We start from the raw sequence: 22,108 nt of genomic DNA, 5'->3' as shown, positions 1-22,108 counted from the left end.
CTGCCCTCATGGGGAAGAATTTCCTCCTAATGTCTAATCTAAATCTCCCCTCTTCCAGTTTAAAACCATTACCCCTTGTCCCATCTCTCCCTGCCCATGTCCAAAGTCCCTCCCCAGCTTTCCTGGAGCCCCTTCAGGCACTGGAAGGTGCTCTGAGGTCTCTCTGCAGCCTTCTCTTTTCCAGGCTGAACACCCCAACTCTCCCAGCCTGTCTCCAGAGCAGAGGTGCCATGAAAGTGCCATTAATTTACTGTAGGAGCATGGACTTCTACCTGGCTGTGGCAGATCCCGTCTGTTCCTGGGTTTGTGGAGGTCTGGTAGGGCATCCCCACTGCCCAGCACTGGGAGGTGAACAATGGCTCAGTCCAGGGCCGTGGGTGTTGTCAGTGCTCCAGGATTTGGAGACTGGCTCCTTACCCTTCCCTCTGCAGCACTGAGGTCTTTGTGCCCCGACTCCCATCACCATGCAACTCCAAGTGGTAGGAATTGTATTGTCATCTTGATGCTTAATCACCGACAATACTGAGGTTATAGCCCATCTAACAGATGAGGAAACCATTAAAAGTGTTGCCAATTACTTCCAAAAGGTTAATGGCTGTTATATTTTTAGGCTTTTATTAATTTGGATTTCATTACCTGCCTAGAAAGCAACTTCTTAGTATTATTTTTAGAATGGCTGCTTATGAAAAAATAGGTTCACTTCTCCTTGCCAAGCCAGGGTGTGTTGAAAGTCTCCAAAGATTACTTGTGTGTGTTGAGGTGGTGACCCACGTGTTTGTGAGATGCTCTCCTTTGCCACTGGGCAAGGGGAAGGGATATTTCAGCTCCCCAAGAGTGGGTCATCACAGACACTGGGTGAGGATGTTCCCAGAGCTCAGAAGCTCCTTGCTGAGGTTTCATTTTTATTTCTTTAGTTGGCACCAGATCTGAAGGGCACCTTCTGCTCCCACAGTGAGTGCAGTGCCCAGAAGTTGTTGCTGTTCAGGTGTCTGTGTGCACTGAGTGGGAGAGGAGTGCGAGTGTCTGTGGGGCTGAGGTGGGCAAGGGGAGAGGAAGGTCCTTGTTTGAGGTGCTGGGGTGGAGATGTGCTGAGCCTGCAGGGGCTGGTCAGCAACTCTCCTTTCTCTTCATTGACAAAAAGTGCTAAGAAAATACAGAGGAAAATGTTCTTGGCTGTTCTGCTCAGAGAAGCCAGCCTTTTATTTTAATGAGAGAGCATTTTGTTTGATCTGTGTTTTCAGGGGGGAAATGATGAATTTTAGCCTCTATGAAAACAAAACCCATGGTTATTTGTAAGGATTGTTTTATAAGAAGCATATGTGTGCTTTATTATTCTTTTGCTTGAAGTGTGGGGATTGTTTTCAGTTGGGAGGTTGCATTAGAAGAATGTGAACTTCTGACTCACTGAGAAATAGAGCATGTATTAGCAAAATGGTGAGGTTTCCTATTATGTTTTCATAACTCATATTTCTCAGAATGGAATGGATCTCTTCTGCTCTTAGTAAAATAATTACTTTTACTGCCATTGAGAAAGACCAGATTCTTTTTCTAGAAAAACTTCTGTTGCTTTCAATACACTTTTACTCTACCCACTAGCCTTCATTTCCCTTCCTCCTCTCCAGCTTGGCAGTTCATCTTTCTCAGTGTTCTGCTTGTGCTCCTCCCTTTCCAGCTGTATTCCTGCTTGATCTCTGTGTTTTGACTTTTCAATAAAGATATAGTGGGCAGCACAGACCAAGGTAGGGCTTAACATAGTGATTCCAGGAAGGGGTGGGCTCAGCTAATGGCATCTGAGGAATTCCAGCTTTTCTCCAGGAGGATCAACTGAGAAACGTGAAAGTGGGACTGAGTGTTTAGCCAGATGCTTTATGATAAGCTTTTGCAAGGATATTAGAGAAAATATAATTAGCAGAGCTAACCCTGGGATGTAATATTGCATGCTGTCACATTCATTCAATAGATCAAAACGAGAGACTGCAATTCAGGAATTGCTGGCCTGTACCTTGCTGTCCTGCATGCAAGGTACATAATTGAATTAGATGTTTTTATTTAATAAAGTCTATGTGAAAGATGGCAAAGAGCCACAAGAAGATCAGCTTCCAGATGCTGAACCTCCCCCCCAAAAAAAAAAATGGAAGCAAAATGCTTTCTGCTGAGTGAAACAACTGTCTCATTAGAATTCAGATGAAGCTTTTGTTACAGGGAGAGAACTGAGGTGGGAGGGGTTGGTTGGGGCTGACCTGCCTTTTCTGTCTGGCCTGTGAACCTAAACATACACTGGGTCTGCAGTTGAAATTATTGGCTGGACCATGTTGTGGCAGTGTGTCAGGGGGTGTCAACACCCCTATTTCAGTCAAGGGGAACTTCATCTGCTGTAGGCAGAGTGCAGGGGAAGCCCACCCACAACCTGCAGGTCTCCTCTGCTCTGGCAGGTGGGAGTAGGTGACTGTCACGTCAGGGCATCACAGGCTGGAAGAAAATGCATCAGAAACGGTCACAGATTCCGGCTGCTGCAAATGAGTTAATGTTCATAATCAGGTGATTACAAGTAAGGAACCTACAGAGTTTTTTGGGTTTTTTCCTTCTTTTTTCCCTCTCCTGTCTGATGCAGATGCTTCTACTGGCTGTGTTAGTGCAGACGGTGAATCCCAATGCGTGAATGAAGAACTGGATGAACAAGCCATAAATGCTTTTCCTTTGCTGAATCTAGACTCACAGACCTCCCAAAAGGCAAAATCTCTAATGTTAAAATTACAGGGGAGGTGTGTGGTGTATGGAGTTTTTAGGGCTGTGGTAGCTGTGTGTGTTACTGCCTTTCTGAGATCTGAAGCGTTCCGGGTGGTGCAGTTCAAAGCCCTGTCGATTAGAAAGCTGCAGCTATAACTGGAAACCCAGCCAAAGGCTGGAGAGAGCCAAACATATCCTATAAAGAAGGACCCTCTCTGTCTTGTTGCTTCATTTCCTTGGTGTTTGAATTCAGCTAAACCCACAGAGTTCTACATTTGAAAATTCTATTTGTCTTTTGTGGGAGGTGCAGGAAAGGAACCAGTAGTGGGGATGGTGAGTGAGTTTTGGAGCCCTGGAAGTTGTGCTAAAGCAGAGCAATTTATTGCTTCTGAAATGGTTTAGTGACATCTGATCTTCTTGTAAATTTTGCACTGGAGGATTCAGTGGTGGGATGTAATTAACATTTAAATTGATCAGGCAGCATTCCTCTGCCTGTCTGCAGACGCTGCTGCTGGAGACATTTCCCCGTGAGGGAATAGCTCTGGGGGGCTTTATTCTTAGTGGGAGTCTCATCACTGCAGTTGGTGGAGACTGGGATGAATCACCAAGTGGTTACACCTTAGTCATAGTGTTCTTGGAAGAGGAATGTTGCCATTCCTGGAAATATCTGTTTTTCCTAAGGCACAGATGCTGCCATGAGAAAGCATTAAAGGGCCTTTGACCCCCTTGGTGCAGGTGCATCTGACATAAGAGTGGATGCTCTGTTGAGTGAAAATCCAACCCATCCCCAGGATGGTGCCAGCTTACATTAAAAGTAATGTGCATGGGTGAAGAACGATGTGTTGGAAGTTCATCTGGGTTGTGGTGTGACTGGAATCTGAGTGATACTCCTGAAAAAAAACAATCTCCTTTAAGACATCTGTATGCAACTGAACTGGAAGGGCAGGACAATCAAGAGCTGTAGACCCCTTGGTTCAGGCTGCCCGGGAAGGTGGTTGAGTCACCATCCCTGGAAGTGTTTAAAAGAAATATAGAATCATAGAATGGTTAGAGTTGGAAGGGACCTTAAAGATCATTGAGTTCCAACCCCCATGCATGGGCAGGGACACCTCCCACTGGATCAGGCTGCTCAGAGCTCCATCCAACCTGGTCTTGAATGCTTCCAGGGATGGAGCTTCAATATATAGATGTGGTGCTTCAGGACATAATTTAAGCACTGAATGGGTAGATTTAGATTATGGTTGGTGGATTTAGGTTACGGATGGACTTCATGATCTTCAAGGTCTTTTCTAACCAGGATGATTCTGTGATTTTGTGAACTTCCAGATCTGACTAGAGGATGATATGGACATGTGTTAGGTAACTGATGTGCAGGGTGCAGTGCCTGCAGGTCCATGCTCCCTTCTCTGCCCCTGAGAGCAAGTTTGTTGGTGCTAATTTGGGGAGAAGTTCCAGGCCATCAGGTCCAGGTGCTCCAGCAGCACCCATGGGCATTCACAAGCCAGCCCCACAGCCATGGTGTGAGGGGCCCAGACCTCTCTGCAGCAGATGTTTGGGGCATGGAGGTGTGGGGGGAGCATGGGCCAAACACGGGGGATGCCAAAAGGTGCTGAAGCCCTTGCTTTGCTTCTGCTCTTCTTCCCATTTTTTCTTGGTAGCTTGGAGCTCTACCTTCTTGGCCGCTTGCTAAGTTGTTTGGCTTTTTAATTCTTTATGAGGAAAACTAGCTTTTTGTTTACCTCTTCCCTACCAGTTGTAACTTATTTCATCCAGGGGCATGTCTATTAAGCAAAACCCTTTGTGACTTTTACATTCAGTAAGTGAATTGAATGAGAAAAAGGGAAAAACTGACCTTGGGTTTGCAGAGGATGGTGGCTGTCCCAGCTCTACTCCTGTACGAGGGCAGACACAAAAGAAGCAGAGGTTGCATTTCATTGTGGGTGAAGTAGGAAATACAATTCTTGGCACTGTTTGGAAAAACACAGGCAAATGATGGCGATGCCATTAAATGTCATTTAGAACACGTGTTCTCAATCAGAAATGCAGGGTGGGTTGGTGCGGGGGGATGGAGCAGCAGTAGCAGCAAACACACTTTGCAGGATATTGCATTTATCAAGTTCTGACTGGCTAAAACAATGTGTCCTGCCTCTTTCTTTTGCAGCTTTTGATGCACTAATTACCCTTGCTCTTCCACCTCTGAAACCAAGGAAGAGCATGACATTAGCCTTGCTGCAAGGTGACAATTTAACTGGATACACCTACGATGGAAACATGACAGTTACTCCAAAAGAAACAGTAATAAGCAAGAAGTTACCCCAAGTTCCCAGCTCTGGGGAATATGCTTTGCAGGGATGCTCTGGAGCAGTGACTGGATTCCTGTCCTCTGAATTTCTAACCGTTTTCAAAGATATTTCCCCATTTGTTCCTAGGTTTGCAGGGGACTCCTCAGCATGAGGGGTGTTGTGACAAGACCAAACACTGTTGTGCGAGCATAATCCTAATGGTTTTTTTAAAAGTGATTAATATGTTTCGTATCTGTTTTGATTGGTGACTATTCCAGCCCAGAAAGCCAACCATGTTCAGGGCTGCATCACCAACAGCATGGCCAGCAGGTCAAGGGAGGGGATTCTCCCACCCCGCCTGGAGAAACATGTCCAGTTCTGGAGCCCCCAGCATAAGAAGGACATGAAGCTCCTGGAGAGAGTCCAGAGGAGGCCACAGAGATGATGGGAGTGCTGGAGCAGCTCTGCTCTGGAGACAGGCTGGGAGAGTTGGGGTGTTCAGCCTGGAGAAGAGAAGGCTCCAGGGAGACCTTAGAGCACCTTCCAGTGCCTGAAGGGGCTCCAGGAAAGCTGGGGAGGGGCTTGGGACAAGGGCAGGGAGGGATGGGATGAGGGAGAATGGATGAAAACTGGAGGAGGGAGATTGAGGTTGGAGATGAGGAGGAAATTCTTTGCTGTGAGGGTGTTGAGACCCTGGCTCAGGCTGCCCAGGGAAGCTGTGGCTGCCCCATCCCTGGCAGTGTTGGAGGGCAGGTTGGATGGGGCTTGGAGCAGCCTGGGCTGGTGGGAGGTGTCCCTGCCCATGCAGGGGGGTTGGGACTGGATGATCTTTAAGGTCCTTCCAATCCAAACCATTTTATGATTCTAGTATGTAGGACTTCTTTACCCTGCCCATAGTTTTGCAGCATGTCAGGAATCTCTCTCCATGTAAGTCCGAGAAGTTACTGAAAAAGCCTCCTGCAAAGCAAAATGAGAGTGGCACTGCCATGCCCTGCTGGCTAATACCCACATATTCATCTATACATGCTTTTTCTGAAGCCTTTCTACTTATTTTAAATAATACAGCATTTTACTTTTTGATTCTTTATTGTATCTACATTACCTACTTTTTTTTAATTACAAGACAGAATTTTAGATGTATTACATGAAATACTGTGTATTCTCCTGGGTTTTTTTTGTCTCTTTTAAATGTCATTTCACATCATCAGGAGAAATTAGATATGGAATAATTTTCTGAAGCTCAAAAATACTTAAACCTGGATGGTTTGTGTGTGCTAATTAAAAGTATGCAGAGCAAGACAACCTAGAAGGTGTGAAAATCTGTGAGCTTCTATGTATGAATTTCGCATCTTTATTGAAATCAGCCTGTTCTTAGTCATTCCAAATTTGTCACCAGAAGATGTTTGCATTTGTTTTTTTGCATCATCCAAGTGATATTATTTGCTCTTTCCTGCCAGCCTTCTCTTCTACAAATATACCACACACTTGGTGTGAAATACAGACACTTTCCTGAAAAAAAAAACTGAGAGAAAGTAGGTTCTTTATAAGAGACTTTGATTAATTCTTAATCCACCTGGCACACTGTTGGTTTGCAGATGGAATTCGGATCACTCAGCACTGGGTGTGCCCCTTGTGCTGCTGAAACAGGAGTTGGCTGAACAGCTCTGCTTCTGCCCCCCAGTTTATGCACTGCCTACACAGTTATATACTTTACTTTCTAGGTGCAAATGGGCTAACTGTGCTTATGGTGACATGGAACTATCTAGAACTTCTATTTTCCTTTCAGAAGAACATCTCAAAGGCTTTAGATTAACATGGGTTTTCACAGAGGATGGATTTCAGGGTTTTGTTGGAGCAGAAGGCACACGGAACAATAGATAATAGTAAAAGTTCCCTGTTCACTGGATGGGTTGGGTTAATTATATCTTCCATTAAACATTTCTTAAAATCCTGGTAATTTGCAAGGCAGAGGTGTAAGCTGCCTGCCTAAAGAAGACTTAACCATTAGCATTTTGTTCTTGACCTTTTCTGTCCGTGAATTTCAGCTGTAATTGACTGCTTGGTAGCTGTGATCCTGCATTTCAGCCCCATTAGCCTCCTATTTTGTGGTTGCTTTATTATTATTTTTTTTTTAGTAAATTCCTCCTCAGGGGCTGGATGTCTCATGTTCCTCATGCAAGACACACAAGGAGCCCCAGTCCAAAAGTGGGTTTCTGGTGCCAGGTCGTTTCAGCCAAACTAGTGAATAATGCAGCAGAATTTTGCAAGGACACAAGAGCCAACCGGCTGCTTTACCTCACCAGCCCTCGGGCACTGCTTTTGTTGTGATCACAGCAGGTCTTGAGTGATGTGCACACAAAGGAAACAGAATGAACAGAAAGTAGTTTATGGCTTTCCTCAAAGGCACTTTTCTAACTCAAAAATATAAGCCTTGTGGTTTATATGGTTTTGAAATATAACCACAGAGATTGAGAACTGGAAAAGATTTGATTTACCATCTCCTCTAATTTTGGTACCAGATTCAGGGCAGAGGAAATTTATTTTTGGAATGAAAAATGTTTAAAGGAAATATATGAATGTCAACATTTTTAAAACAGGAACCTACTATTTGGAGAAACTATCAGATGAAGAAATCAAGGTCGTTTGTGTCTTGACAGAGTCGGTGTATATGCGTCTTTTTGAGATCTCCACCCACGTCCTATAACCTTGTTTTGGTGAAGCTTTGCCAGATATTTTATGGTCTGCAACACTCTTTTGAGCTGTGAAGGATCAGGGTCAGACTGAGCACTTTCCCTTTGAGCTTGACCTCAGGATCAGCTGCCTGGGTCATGGCTTGGCCTCTTCCACCCTGGTAGACCTGTCTGTCCTGAGCTGCTCACAGTGGGGAGCAGGGGCAGCTGATACTCTTCTGCTTGTACACTGTTTTTTTAAGCTGTTTTAGGTAGCCTCGTTCTTGGCTTGTTTGATTTGCTCACTGAATGACCCTTGCTGATAGCTGGATGTCTCTTCAGTATCTAGGAGCCTGCAGAATTTAACTTTCCTTTAGAAGTGGACATTCTGGGTATTCCTAGTGTGCCATATTACAGTCTTTTTCTGGCCTCCATGGCTTGCCCTGGTTTTTGCAGGCTCTGTTCTGTCACTGTTCTAATACGTGTTATCTTGGTAGTTCTTTTTCTTGCTCCTACTACAGCACCCAGAGTCACTGCAGAATTTTCCTGTTCTTGTCCTCCGAGTTGAGCCCAGAAGCACCTGTGGTTCTGTTATGACCATTTGGTTTTCAGTCATTTTTCTTTGTTCTTCCTTCCCTTGTATTTCTTCCTCTCTCCCTTTTGTGTTGAGAATCATCTGCTCTCCAGACCTGTTCTGCAAAGTTTATGAAAGTCCTTGTAAGGTCTTGTGTTTTTTCCTTGGATATCCTGGCATTAGTTTCCTGCTGCTTCTCTGGTTCCTTCTCTGATGCGGATGAGCATAAACCTTTCTGGTATTCCATGGCAGTATAACAATGCTGTTATTGCTTCATTGTCCATGCCAGAGACACTCATTTTTCAATCCAACCCAACTGTTCCAACCCAAACCATTCTGTTCCTATGATTTTTCACTCTTTAGAGGTGCCAGGAGAACTGTGAAGATGCCAGTCCCCCAAAGAGTTCCTGCAGGAGAGAGAACAGATTAATTGTTCATTACTTTCAGGACCCAAAATCATATGGACCTTCACATTTTTATCTTCTATCTGGATGGTAGTGAGATACAATAGCTCAAGATCCAATGTGAACTGCAGCATCTGTCCACTCTGGCAAGACTGGGCAAAAGCATCCTGTTGCTCTGTTGTCTTGTTTATGTTTGACTCTAGGAGGGACTGCTTGATGGTTATTTTGTAATGCTTAGCCTCTGACAACTTTTCATCCTTGGAGTCTTCTAAGGCTTCCCCACGTAGGGCAGGAAGCAGCCCTGTGCTGACACAGAGAGCAAAACCTTTGGGTAGGCCATGCCAGAAGGTGGGTGGTTGCCCTGCCCGTGGTTGAGCTTCTCCTACCCCAGTGGTTCGACACTGGCCTTGCTGCCCAGCAGTGGCCCTTGGCAGCAGCCCAAGATGTTCCTGGAGATATTGCAGCCCAGAAAGCCAACTGTGCTGGGCTGCATCACCAACAGCATGGCCAGCAGGTCAAGGGAGGGGATTCTACCTGTCTATTCTGCTCTTGTGAGACCCCACCTGGAGAAACATGTCCAGTTCTGGAGCTCCCAAAAAAGGAAGGACATAGAGTCCAGAGGAAGCCACAGAGATGATGGGAGGGCTGGAGCAGCTCTGCTCTGGAGACAGGCTGGGAGAGTTGGGGTGTTCAGCCTGGAGAGTAGAAGGCTCCAGAGAGACCTTAGAGCAGCTTCCAGTGCCTGAAGGGGCTCCAGGAAAGCTGGGGAGGGGCTTGGGACAAGGGCTTAGAGTGTTGGAATGAGGGGTTTTGGATTAAAACTGGAAGAGGGGAGATTTAAATTAGACATTAGGAGAAAATTCTTCTCTGTGAGGGTGGTGAGACACTGGCCCAGCAGAGAAGTTTTGGCTGCCCCATCCCTGGCAGTGTTGAAGGGCAGGTTGGATGGGGCTTGGAGCAACCTGGTCTGGTGGGAGGTGTCCCTGCCCATGCCGGGGGTTTGGACCTTGTTCTTTAAGGTCCTTCCAACCCAAACTAGTCTGGGATTCTACAATAACCACATCATAGGTGCATTCACTTCCAGGGCTTGGGGAAGGAAAAGGCTGTTTCCTACTTGTCCCTGGGCCTGCACAGGCCCTGCTGGCAACATGCTGAGTGGTTTAAAATTGTCTGGAGAGAGGATTTAATGTGCCTGTGCATTGAAAAACAGATCAGGTTTCAGCTGCAGGGAGGTAAGGTAGGAAAAAGTCACGTAAGAAGGGGCTTGTTCTGTTGATTGAGGTTTAGAAAGCTTTTTAACAAGTTAAATTATTGGCTGTATCTGGAGTGAAACACGGCTGCCCTGGCTGCTCTCATTTCCTCTATCATTCCAGCTTATTCACTGCATTAAGTACAGTTCAGATTTACAGTGTATTTGGTTACACACTGGGATGCTTTCTAATTTTTTTTTTCTTGTGTGTGTATAAATTTATTTGGGAGTCAGGCCAAGAGGAGAGTGTGTACATATGTGTGCAACACACATGGGCTGAATTTGACTGTTAGTTGCTAATTTCGTGGGGAGAAGGGATCTGGATTTTCTTCTGATTTGTTGTAAAGAGAGACTGTCTTTATTCCAAAGGAAAAGCAGTAGCTGAGAACAGCCAGTGTTTGGAGAGGTCAAGATTTCAGAACAACAAGAGATGAGAGAAAATATTATCTTATGAATTGTAAATGTGGCATTTTAATTTGGCTGGTGTTTCCCAGAGGTTAGTGGAGAGTGGGGATACTGTCGCTCTCTTGGCTCGGCCACTGATCAGTTTGCTACTTAAAATATTTTACAAATGCAGCACTCAGAGCTGAGTTGGACGAGGTTGAGCTTTTCACAGTTGAAGTAGCTTTTTGTGACCTGAAATATGAAGTGAGATGGGATAGTAAGCACAAAAGCTAGCAGTTGGAAATGAGCTCTCTAGGAACTGTAGAGCACAGAAAGTGATTGAGGGGATGTTTCCTTGTCAGTTTAACATTTTTTCTTTCAGCTTTATGAAAACATAAGAGGAGGTGCCCTAAATATATGGGAGTGGTTTTGGAGAACTCATTCAGCTTTTTTAATTCATTGTTCACATTTAAACTTCATGCAGTAGATTTTCATTCAGAATACTCTGAGTCATGGTTCTGTAAGCAAATGATTGTGAATTAAATAGAACCAGGTATCAAAAAAGTTACTGTTTATAAAATGAAATATTCCTAAACATTTGATTTAGAAATACTGGTGTGATGAATAATGGTGTGATTAATAACTCTGGTATGATGAATGATAATAGATACAAAGGAACAGCTGAATGCAAGTTCTCAAATAACTAGGTGAAAAGTAAAAGAGAAAAATTCCAAATAACCTTATTTTGAAATAATTGGCACTCTTTTTTTGGCTTTGTCACTAATCACAGCAGCATTTCATCTTTCCTGAACCTCAGCAGAGCCCAGCCTGCGCTCAGCCCCTGTGGCTGCCTGTGATGGGCAGGCTCATCTCTCCAGCACACAAAGGCTGCCCTTTTCCTGCCATGCAAACAGAGGCTGATCTGCCCATAAATTCACCCTCTTGCATCTTCTGTTCACAGGTTGGGATGAGGTTAACACTTCAAAACAGTTTCATTAAAAATTAGTGTGTTGGTAATCCTTTGCAACCTGTGTGAGATGCCTGCTCTTCTAGGAGTTTTAGCAACCTGGTCTAGTGGGAGGTGTCCCTGCCCATGCAGGGGGCTGGAACTCAGTGAGTTTTAAGGGCCCTTCCAACTCAAACCATTCTATGATTCTGTGAGTGATTTGTTTTAATATTAAAAGGGGGAGAGGTGGGTGATGAGTGGGTATGTATTTGATGCAGATGATTTAGTCGTAAATACACCAATGCAACTTTTCAGTATTTGAGCCTGTTGTGGGTGTTTAGTTAAAGCCATGCATGGATGATGCCTGTTATTTTGTTAGGATTTCAGAGTGAGGGATTTTAGCACTTTAATCCTGACTGACAGTTGGAAGGTTGGTGGTTTCAAACACAGTGGCATGGAGGAGCTGATTTCTCTTGGGTGAAACAATGCACCAGTGTGTCTAGGCTGCCTGTACAGAGCCAATAAATCTGTTTTGTTTTGTTTTTCTCCCCCCCTCCCCTCTCCTTCTCTCTTCCCCCTCCTCCAGGCCAGGACCCACTCCAATTGCTGAAAACCCTTCAGCTTCTCTGGACAATGAAAGAGATGAAGAAGGTAAGGCTGAGCCTCCCCTCCATGCTGCAGTTAATCACTGCATGCAGAGCATGTCCAGACGCAGAACGCTTAGGTCAGACCTGCAATTCTTCATGACTGCTTTCAATTCCAGCACACAGGGGAAGAGCCTGTGCATTTGCAGCAAGAAGTGAAAAGAAAAGGTAGCTCTGTGTGATGTGAAGCAGCTCAGGGGCTTATATAAAAGAGCTGAAGTTTCCAGGGCTGAGTTACAGAGGAGAAAAAAAAAATAATCAAAGTTGCTTTTGTTTTCTTTTAAACACTTTTAAAATGCATTAAATGGAGGATCTTTGGGGAAGGGAGAAGAATATTTTTAGTGGCTGAAAAAAAAGAGGGTTGAAGTCAGTAGAAAAGTCCTCTTTGCCAAGTGGAATGATATGAAAGTTTTTAAATTCAAAGCATTTTGACAATTTTTTCTGATTTAGTTTGGTTTTGCCTTTTAGAGCAGTGAGTGCAATTGCCTGTTTAAAATGTGTGCTCTGTTTTTACACTGCACCCTATGAGCTCTATGTGGAGATTTCTCATAGGGAGTAAAATATACTTCATCTAAATTTTGGACCTTGAAAACTAATAAAAACACTAGATGCATCAGCTTAGTGCTGAGTTTGCCATGTTTAGCTCTGAGTTGTTCAGGCAGGTTCAAAGCTGAGATGTTTTTTTTTTCCAAAAGACCCCAAAACCTGCAGCTGACCACGTAGCCACATGGAATGTGTTCTGTGTGACATGGCTGGCATAGCTGCCTGTCTTGGTGTACGTGCTCCATCCAAGGTGTCTGGAGTGTTTAGTCATTGTCCTTGTTTGCCACACTGAGACTTTCCATTACTGACAGTCTGTGGCTCCCAGCCGGAATTATTAAACAACTGGTAGGACAGTCTGAGAGGTGCCTTTCCAAATTGTCAGTCACCAACATAGACTTGAGCTCAGCAACTCTGAAGCCTTGAGCTTTCTATCCAGTTTTGTTATAGTTGGAGGAAAAAAAATATTATTTGTTAGGTCTTGAGGGCAGTTAATCCCACAAAACAACAGTAGGAAAGAGTAATCATCAAAATCTCTGTGCTGTGTACCCTGGGATGTGTGTGGAAAGTGAAGAAAAATACTCTGAAAAAGACAAAGCTTCCCAGCGACGTGTCCTTGGGCAGAGAGCACCACAGCTTTCCTGCTGAGGGTGGAGAAGCTTGAGGATCTCCGTGAGTCACACTTGCAGCTCCTCTTGTTCAGTTTCTTTCTGGAATGGTCATCCCAGAGAGACGTGTGGTTTTGCAGAGCTGCAGCTCCCCATGGGGCAGGTCTGTCCCCCTCGGGCCCACTTCTCTGCCCCCACGGGCAGAAGTGTGATTCTGAACCTGGAGGATGTGTTTCTGAACCAGAAGGAAAGCCTTTTCAGAGAGGTGAGGAGGACTGTGGTGGGACCAGGCAGTGGCACAGCAGCAGCTGCCTCTAAGGTGGGAACCACAGCCTGAATGTGCCTGATGGTTTCTGGCACAAGCCCATCACTCTGTCACTGAGATGGGCTAATCCTCAGGGCATCACCACCCTTCAGACACCCAGTACAGACACTTTTTTCAGAGGTAGATGCTGCCCTGCACTCTGAGTGCAACTCAAGGTTTTCTGCTGTTGTCCTAAGCCCACCAGCATCCAACCTTCCTGTTCAAATAAACAAGGGAAGTTGACTTAAGTATGACTCAGTCTGGTCCATGGCCACTGAAACGGCAGGGAAAATGGCAGGGAGCTCCTTTGCTTGTTGCTGGCCATGACTGTCAGTCACTACAGTCTGTTGACTAGTGTGACTTAGCTGTCAGTCTCAAATTGGTGACTGACCTGAGCATAAGGAGGGTACCTGTCCACAGCAGGACCTCGCTTCTGGAACATGGTTGTAAGAGGTGGTCATGTCGTAGGAAAGACAGCTTGGGAAGCATCTGCAGACTGCACTGAGCTGTATGACTGGAAATAAAGGACCAAAACTGAATGGAGGAGTATGTAGTCTGAGCATCAACACAATTTTCCTATTCCCATGATCTGACAGGCTGTAGAAATCCCCCAAGGAACATTCCCTGCCATGGGAATCAATTGAAATGGAAATGACAATTACACGTTTGAGAGGAATTCTTCTCTGGGAGAGAGAGGAGCCAGGCAGCACAGCACTCCTTCTTCTCTGATTTAGGTCTCTCGTGCCTTTTTTTTTTCTTCTTCTTTGCTTTTTCCCCCCTCAATCTATACCTGCCATAGAAGCCTTCAGATTGCTTGTAAGTTTTGAAGGAAGCTTTTCCTCTTCTTGTCAAGATCTAGCTGGTACAAAGTCAAGACAGTCTAGATAACAACAGTTAGTGCTACTGGCAGTTGTGTTTGGAGATGCTCTGTGTGAAAGCAGCCCTGGGCTCTTTCAGGACCTTGCTGTCTGCTGAGCCCATCCTGCCAAAGCCCAGGCTCTGTCTCCAGCACAGGCTGGGGCTGAGCAGTGTGCTGAAAGCTCTTGTTCAGTCTAAATGTGCTGAAGTGGGGCTTTGGGGTGGGAGAAGAAAGGAGGCCTTTTATAAACACTGCAATTTAGTTGGCGAGTTGCTTTGTTTTCCTTTGGCTGTTGTGTTGGATATTTGTGGTTGGATAAGAGCTCGCCTTTCCTTCTGCTGAAGCTGAAGCCCTGTGTTTAACATTGCAAATTCTTGCCACAGGGAGAAATACTTAGAGGGAGAAATCTGTTATCTAGAGTCATATCTTTGTTAGTCATCAGCTTTTTTTTCATACTGCCTTTGATAACCTAGTGAGAAAGAAACAATTTCTGTCATAAACAATAGGTTTTGTGGTTTTTCCAGAGACGAAAAACACTATGGAAAAGAACTGTCTTCCAGTAAATATTGTCGATGAATAAAGAAGAACAAATTCATTGGCAAATTTTCTGTAGGTTTTTTTTTTTTTTTTTTCCATGTCATTCTTCAAACTTTTATGTTGTTTCCATTGGAAGCTGCAACTGGGGCCATCATATACAGTAAATTGCAAGTGCTGGCTGCAAGCGGGAATGTGCATCTTTTGGATTTTGCTTTTTAGCCAAAAAAGAAAGAGAGCAGCTGCTCTTAGTGATTTCTAGTTTTCTGTCTCTGCTTTTGCCTTGCTCCATGCCAGTACATGTACCATGCAGTGAAAGGTCCTCTGTGGGTACTGAAGGATGCCACTTCTTCACCCTGCCAACCCTCCAAGCTCCTTGGAAACTACTTCTAATGTAAACATTATAAAGATATTGCTCAGTACTGCTAATTTATCACTTCTACCAGATGGGTAGTAAGTAGCCTATTAACATTCACAAAACGAGTGTCCAGTTCCTCCACGTTTCTAAACACATCACCCTGGGATTCTTAAGATTTATGCCGTGGAGTTTTCCCATGTAATGAGCCCCTCCAAGAGGCCTTTACCCATGCAGAGGTGTGCAGTGCCTGATGTGCAGTGGCACTAGCCTGTCGACAGAAAATACCCTGCTCAGGTAGTTTTGGAGGAAAGGAACACAGATGTGCAGGATGGCAATCTGACAGAGTTTGAACTCTGCTGTTTCTTTCTTTTTAATCTTTTGTGTAAAACCCAAACTAGGTTGATGCTCCCAAACATTCCGGTTAGATGAGGAGCATTATGCCATTGAGGCTGAAATGGGTGTGAGGTCAAATATGGAAGTTTGTGGTACAAGAATGAGGAAGAGGGGTTTATTTACTTTATTACTTGTAGGTCTGTGAGAAGAGTATGTTTTTGAGCCCGGTTTTCTACCTTCAATATTGCTGTTTTCCTAATAACACCCCTTTCTCCAGCTCACTTCTTTTCTCCCCCTCCCCCAAATCCCAAGCCCCTTTGTCTGCCCCACAGAACAACTTCTCTGTCTTTATGGGATAATTAGTGTGGACAATTGCTGCTTTTCCCATTGGGTTTGAGGTGCAGCGAGCCATGAAGGAATCTGTAATGACATGAAAAGTCACTGGAGGCGTGGATGGTGGCTGAATAGCAACAGTTACCTCTCTGAATAGATTAAATTAAAAAAAATAAAGCTTTGTGTTCAGCTGGGGGAGGGGAGGATTCACTAATCTTTTTGTACATGACAATGTGTTTTTGTATCTCAGCTCCAGGAAGAAATCAGGCGGGGCTTTGCAGGACTGGAGGACCCATTGGCAGGACTCCTGGACATACTGGAAGGCAGCAGCGATTGGAAGGGGAAAGGGCATTCCCTCGGGTATTGCATCACCACCGAGTTGCAGCTTTGGATAAAAGAGCATCCTGCTGCTCAACAGGTTAGGAAAAGAGAGAGTAAGAGAACCGGGAGAAAGGAGAGGGCAGTTGATTTTCATGTCCCTCAAGTGTCCCCAGTTTCACTTTATTCCATTGTCTAGCATCTTCTCTGTTGTCTCATACAAACACGGTGTGACGAGGTGTGAAATTTGTACTGAGATGTTGCTATCTGTTGTGTGCTGGCCTGAAAATGAAACAATATTAGAAGCTATGATGTGAGAGCTGTTTCCCCTTCCAAGCTGGGATTTCCATCTTTCCAGATCAAACCACTTTGATCAAGCATTGATCTTGCAGCCTTTGGTGGGCTGAAGATTTTCCCACTGGAGCTCACATCCTTGCTGTCAGGATAAAACCAACTGCAGTCATCCACTCTGCATATTCTTCCAGTTCTGCAAATAGAAGCCAGTTAGTGTAGGATTGCTTAGCTCCTGCCATATGGTGGGGAGCTTTTATCATCCGGAATGCAGAAAATGGTAACAGTCTGACTTTTCAGCAGCTGAATTATTAGCTTTGTAACACTGGGTCATCTAATTATATGTCCTAATGTTTACCCTTCCTTATGCCTTCATATAGTCTGACTGACTGAGATTTTATCTTTTTTGTATATGGTTTTGGCTCTGAACTGCAAGATAATTTTGTATTTGTGTTGTTCCATTTCCCATTTTTCCAAATGGCTCTTCTGAGATGTTGAGCTCTGTCATTACAGTATCTACGAAGTGCAGTGAAGTGCTACTGGCACTGAAGTTCCTATATCGTAAGAGAACGATCATGTAGGAACAAAAGGATTAATTCTTATATCTGGGCATCTTTTGATGATGCTTTTGCTTTTCCTGCCCTTCTTGCACCTGGGAGCAAGCCTGGGAATGAAAATTGAATGCTTATGCCCAATAGGTAAGATCCTCCTTGAGGGGAGTTGCTGGATTCAAAGATTGTCTGCTGGCAACTAGAGGGGAGAATTTCTAACTAACTGTGTTAGGAAAAGAGGGCATTTTTCCAGTTTCATTTTTGTCTTTTGCACAAGGCCATATGCCTTCTCCAGAATTGTCCCGCAAACATTTCGTGTTTTTAAATTGGATGCTGTGAAAAAAAAAAAGTGTATCATATTGTTCTGATTTCTGCTTGCAGACTCCATGGGGAAATTGGAGAATCCCTTCCCAAGGAATTGGCTTATTCCACTGTTTAAACTAGCTGGATTTTCATCTGCCATGGAATTGTAGCCATCTTTACTAAATCTGTGTTTAATTTTTAATTTTTTTTAATTATTTTTCTTTCAGTCTGGCATCAAGCTGAGCAATCTGCAGGCCCGTGTAATCAGAATATTAGCCCAGTGCCCAACTAATCTTCTTGACCCTCTGATTAGCATTTACCAGCTCCATACAGCAGACCGGAACTGTTTGCTTGAACATGTCACTCATCTTTATCACAAGGGCAGCTACAAAGAGGTGGGTCATGTCTTTCAAATAAATTTACCTACACAGCTCTCCAGTTCTCTGTTAAATGTCTGTGTCCTTTTTTTGGATGCATTTCAATGTGAATTCCATTTCATCACAGCAGCTGCACACTGTGAATGGTCCAGCTTAGCATGGTCTTCTCATGGTCTTCTCAGTAGGCTGCGTTCAACCTCATTTTTTCTAATGGCTGAGTACAGAATGCCAGTGAATCCTGCCTCTATCCCTTTTTTGACCTTTGAAAGTAACAGGTTAATAGGGTTTAATTTGGAGAATTTAAGGGGATGGTTGTGCTTTTTCTTTGTTTTGTTTTCCTTGTTCTTGGCAAGAAAGGAAGGGATTTTAGTGGTTGGTCATAGACCTGCCGTGCTATCTCCGATCTGCCTGCAGTGAGGAGGGGTTGGAAATCTCTGTTCCTGCATGATTACCCTAACCAAAGGGTTCTCAGTTTCAGTTTCAAAGCCTCTTTACCTTGAGGCTCATATTCAAAATGTGTTACTAATGTATTTGAGTTTGCATGGCTGACACTGACAGGAATTCACCAAACCCAGAATCTGATGCATTTTACCCTGTGTTTTAGAGTACTTGCAGCATCCCTGGCATCCCCTTGATGTCACTTGTCAGTTCTTATGAGCAAACTACAATACTGTAATGCTTTTTAAAATTATTCTTATTATTTATTTTTTTGTTAGTGCAAAAAAGCATAGGCTTGTTTTCCTTAAAGGAAAATGGTTCACTTTGATTGTGTAGAAGAGCTTGATCTTGTTTAGCAAAAAAAAATAATAAATCAAATAGCATTAAAAAAATCTTATTCTTCAGTAAAGCCAAATTCCCAAGTGAGATTGTGGAATTCCATTATTGTTCATTTCTTTGAATACTGAAACAAGGGTATTTCATATTTGATTAGAAGTTCACAGGTAGCTGCTTGAAATTTACTCCTGCTCAATAAGTTTTTTAACATGAGTGTTTGAAAATCGTAACAGAAATGTAGTATTTTACTGTATTCAAGTGTGATTTTTAGGTTCATGGCTCCACTAGAAATGCAGATCTGGTTTTGGAAAGCTCTGAAACAATTTTTTTGTGGAATTGTTTTTCTGTTCTTCCTTCCACAGAAGGGCTCATTTACTAGTCATTCCCAGTGTGAAGAACAGGAAACCTCAACTGTTGCTTACCCTCAGCCATAACTTTCTTCTAGTTTTGTTTTGTTGCCAGAAGGATGAATAGAATTATCTTCAAGAATAACAGGAAATAATTTACTGCCCTTGGGGACTGATCATACCTAAGTTCATAGCAACTAACCCCAAAAAACCTGGAACTAGAGCTTTGAGCAGTTGCAGTGTGCTGTGGCGGGTCTGTTCGAACTGCTCTTCCCCAGCTTTAAGATGGGGCAGTAAAGCAAATTGACATGTATGATTTCTGGCTCTTCTATCTCTCACCTGAGAGGACAGAAGTCCTGATAAATCCTGCTGTCATTATTGATTTTTCTTCTCTATTTACAATAGGGCACCAGGCATTTATTCTAGAACACATTATTCCCTTTGCCTGTTTTGATGCATTTCCTGCTGTGGTTTGTGAACCGTGGAGGTCCCCAGCTCTGCTCCATGGCTCTCACAGAGGTTTTGGAGAAAGATCTCATCAGAAACTGAGATCCAGGAGATCCCTGGGGACTGCCATGGTGGGTGGTTGTTTCTGGCCCTGGTTTTAGTAAAGAGCTGGTCAAAAAGCTGAAGCAGTTGTGGATGGCAGAAGACAGGGCTTTCAGTGAGCTGCTGGGAGGGCCGCAGGGCGCAGGTGTCCTGTGGGCAGCAGGAAGTACTCAGATGTGCGCAGGCAGTGGTGGGTTTGGAGGATGTCACGACTGGAGGTAACGTTATCCCGCTCCAGCAGCGCGGAACGGCAGCCGCGCTGAGGAGGCACCTGCGGGGCGCGCTGGGCAGCGGATGGCACCAGTGCTCGGCGGATGCAGTGAGAGCTAAAGGGAAAAGCAGGGCCATACGAGTGGGTTTTTGAGGCTTCTGGCCTGTCTGGCGTTTCTTATCCATTCTTTGTGACGGGGGTTGGCAGCTGCTGGGGGGCCCGGCATGGTGGGGCCGTGCAGGGCACCCCGGAGCGGGCCTGGGGCTCCCGGCCCTGCGCTTCACGGCTCACACAGCCTGGAGAGGCAAAAGGGATGAACGTCCCCGCTCAGGTGGTTTCAGGTGAAATGTGGTGGCTTTGTTCTCTTCTTCGCAGCCCCCTGAAGCCACGGGCCGTGGCTGCTGCCTGCCCTCGTCCTGGGCTGTGCTGGGCAGCCCGGCCGGCTGTGGGAAGGGCGATGGCTGGTGGTGGGGCCGGGACAATGCGGGGATTCAGCAGACCGGGGGTAATGCAGTGCGAGCGAGTCTGTGAGAGGCCCTGAATAGGCCAGCCTGTGCTTGAGAAGAATGAGGGGTAGGCAGAAGGCAAGCTAGTGTTTCATGGTCATCTTATGTTACACTTCAGCCTTTCAAAGAGTGTCTGGGGCTGGTTGAATGAACCTCTCTTGCACTGCGAATGCGGGAGCCTAAAGACAAAGGGGACTCTTGTCACTCGCAGGCCCCTTTCGGGAATAAAAGCCATTGTCACATGAACAGGGGCAGTCTGGCAGGCTGTGCATGCTTCAGTGCCCCATGATATCGCTAAGTCTCAGCAGAAATCACATTCAGGGCCCTGTCAGCTTTGATTAGCGGGGTCTCATGACTTAATGTGCTGCGATATTTCATGTCTAAGGGTGGCGGCTGTCTTTCTGTGGGATGAATGCCCTCTATTGTCCACTGAGTTATTTTATTTACATTTTTTTAAACAGCTTATAAACATAAAAAGATAGCTGTGCTTAAAGAAAAAAAAAATCAAATTCCTTTGCTTCTGGATCAGTAGTGAGTGCTGCTTGGGTCAGATACAGTGAAACTTGTTTTCACAGTCAGCATCAAAGTTCTCGTCTTGTTTAACAGCTTTATAGTAAATTCTGAACAGGTGGCAGTGGAGCTGGGTTTAGGAAGGAAACAATAAATAATCTTTTTAGCCTCTGACAACCAGAAATATTCTCGGGCCTGAGAGAGCTCCCACTCCAACCTCTCTGTATCCATGACTTTTTTTCACCTCTTCATCAGTTTCGTTCTTAAACAGAAATATTGACTAAGCTATTTGTGGGACAGGGAGTATTTACTTTTTAACCGTTTTTTTGGTTGTCTGTGCAGATTTTTCTGTTTTTTAAAATGGAGCATATTCTTTCTATTAATGTTTCATCTATTAATTTCTACAAATAATGAAAATTAGTTCTATATGCTAATTCAATTAATACCTGCTCTTTCAACTAAGATAATGTAGATTATCTATTAAAATTCAGATGTTAAAATTTGTCATAAAATAAGTTGGAATATCCAGAGAAATAGGTCAGTAGGCAGAGAATTCAGTATTTGTTAGCAATATCTGCTACTACAGAAATAATTTGATTGTTAGGTAGAGAGGATAGTTGACAAAGGGGTTAAACTTAAAGGAATACAGATATGCTAAGGTCTAGAAATGCAAGTTAAATCACTGATATGACCTTCAATTTTCAGTGTAGGGAAGTTTTGAACACTGATTCAGGGGTGTTAATGTTTGTAGTCCTACTTCATACGTGGTACTTGAGTACACATGGTGTATTTTTGCAAATCTGTCCATATAGATCAAGGTTAAGATGGATTGAGCACATTAATGGATAGTCAGATTTTGGATTTCTTCATTCCAACTTTTTTGAGTTTTTCTCAGGACAATGAAAATGCCTTTGATATTGTTTCTTTACCCCATTCACCATGTTATTTACACAAGCTTGTTCAACTCTTACCATATTTTAAAGTGTGTGCATTTGAATTGCCTTGTTCCTTTTAAATTAAAAATAATGATCAATAAGAAAAGCAAGGGAAGTATTACAGGGGAAATTTCTCCTGTAAAGGTCATCATGTCAGTCTCAAGCCCTTTTTCCTGTTACCTAATCTCCTGCTGGAAGGACAGCTTTAATGGCACATTGCCTGCTAAAGGGATGCCACTCCAGAGCAGAGGTGGCCAACCTGCAGGCCACAGACCCCTCTGCCACCTGCTCCCAAACACCACATCTTCTGGAGCCACCTCTGCTGTGGGCATCTGTCTGGTGAAGTGGTTGGGAAGGAGCTTGAGTGTTGCTGGAAAAAGATGATTCCAATGGCAGCATTCTGCTTCTGCTGCAGTTCTGGGCTCTTGTCAAGCAGGCAGGCTCTTGGAGCAGAGGAGTGAGTGTGCAGCAGATCTAGTCACACACAGACTCTGTATCTGGAGGATCTGGTGAAAGTGGGTGGCCTGTGTGCCCAAGAAGCTTAGACAGTGCTTCAGAGGGTCACTCATTTGTGAGGATGTACTGACCAGTTAAACTGGATTTAAAACTGCTAGGAAGACAAATCACAGAAGTGTTTGTTTCAGTTCCCTCTTCCCTTCACCTGTGCACAAGCATATTCCAGTCTTGC

General features: G+C 44.3%; 2 protein-coding genes across 11 annotated transcripts in view; both read left to right on the top strand.

Moving 5' to 3' along the window:
- Positions 1 to 22,108, top strand: part of EXD3 (exonuclease 3'-5' domain containing 3) — a 286,268-nt gene that overhangs the window by 83,552 nt on the left and 180,608 nt on the right. For all 10 annotated transcript variants that reach the window (XM_051636482.1, XM_051636485.1, XM_051636478.1 and 7 more), the window contains 3 exons: positions 11,822 to 11,886; positions 15,999 to 16,166; positions 17,439 to 17,606. In XM_051636482.1, the coding sequence (XP_051492442.1) occupies positions 11,822 to 11,886; positions 15,999 to 16,166; positions 17,439 to 17,606 (401 nt within the window). The remainder of the gene's footprint in view (positions 1 to 11,821; positions 11,887 to 15,998; positions 16,167 to 17,438; positions 17,607 to 22,108) is intronic.
- RABL6 (RAB, member RAS oncogene family like 6) overlaps positions 211 to 22,108 on the top strand; it is a 292,198-nt gene continuing 270,300 nt past the window's right edge. The window contains exon 1 of the mRNA XM_051636505.1: positions 211 to 225. The gene's annotated coding sequence lies outside the window, so the exon portion shown is untranslated. The remainder of the gene's footprint in view (positions 226 to 22,108) is intronic.

The sequence above is a fragment of the Apus apus genome, chromosome 19 (assembly GCF_020740795.1).
Source record: "Apus apus isolate bApuApu2 chromosome 19, bApuApu2.pri.cur, whole genome shotgun sequence".
Classification (NCBI taxonomy): Eukaryota; Metazoa; Chordata; class Aves; order Apodiformes; family Apodidae; genus Apus; species Apus apus.
Note: the sequence above shows the minus strand (reverse complement) of the source record. Positions and strands in the feature narration are given on the sequence as shown.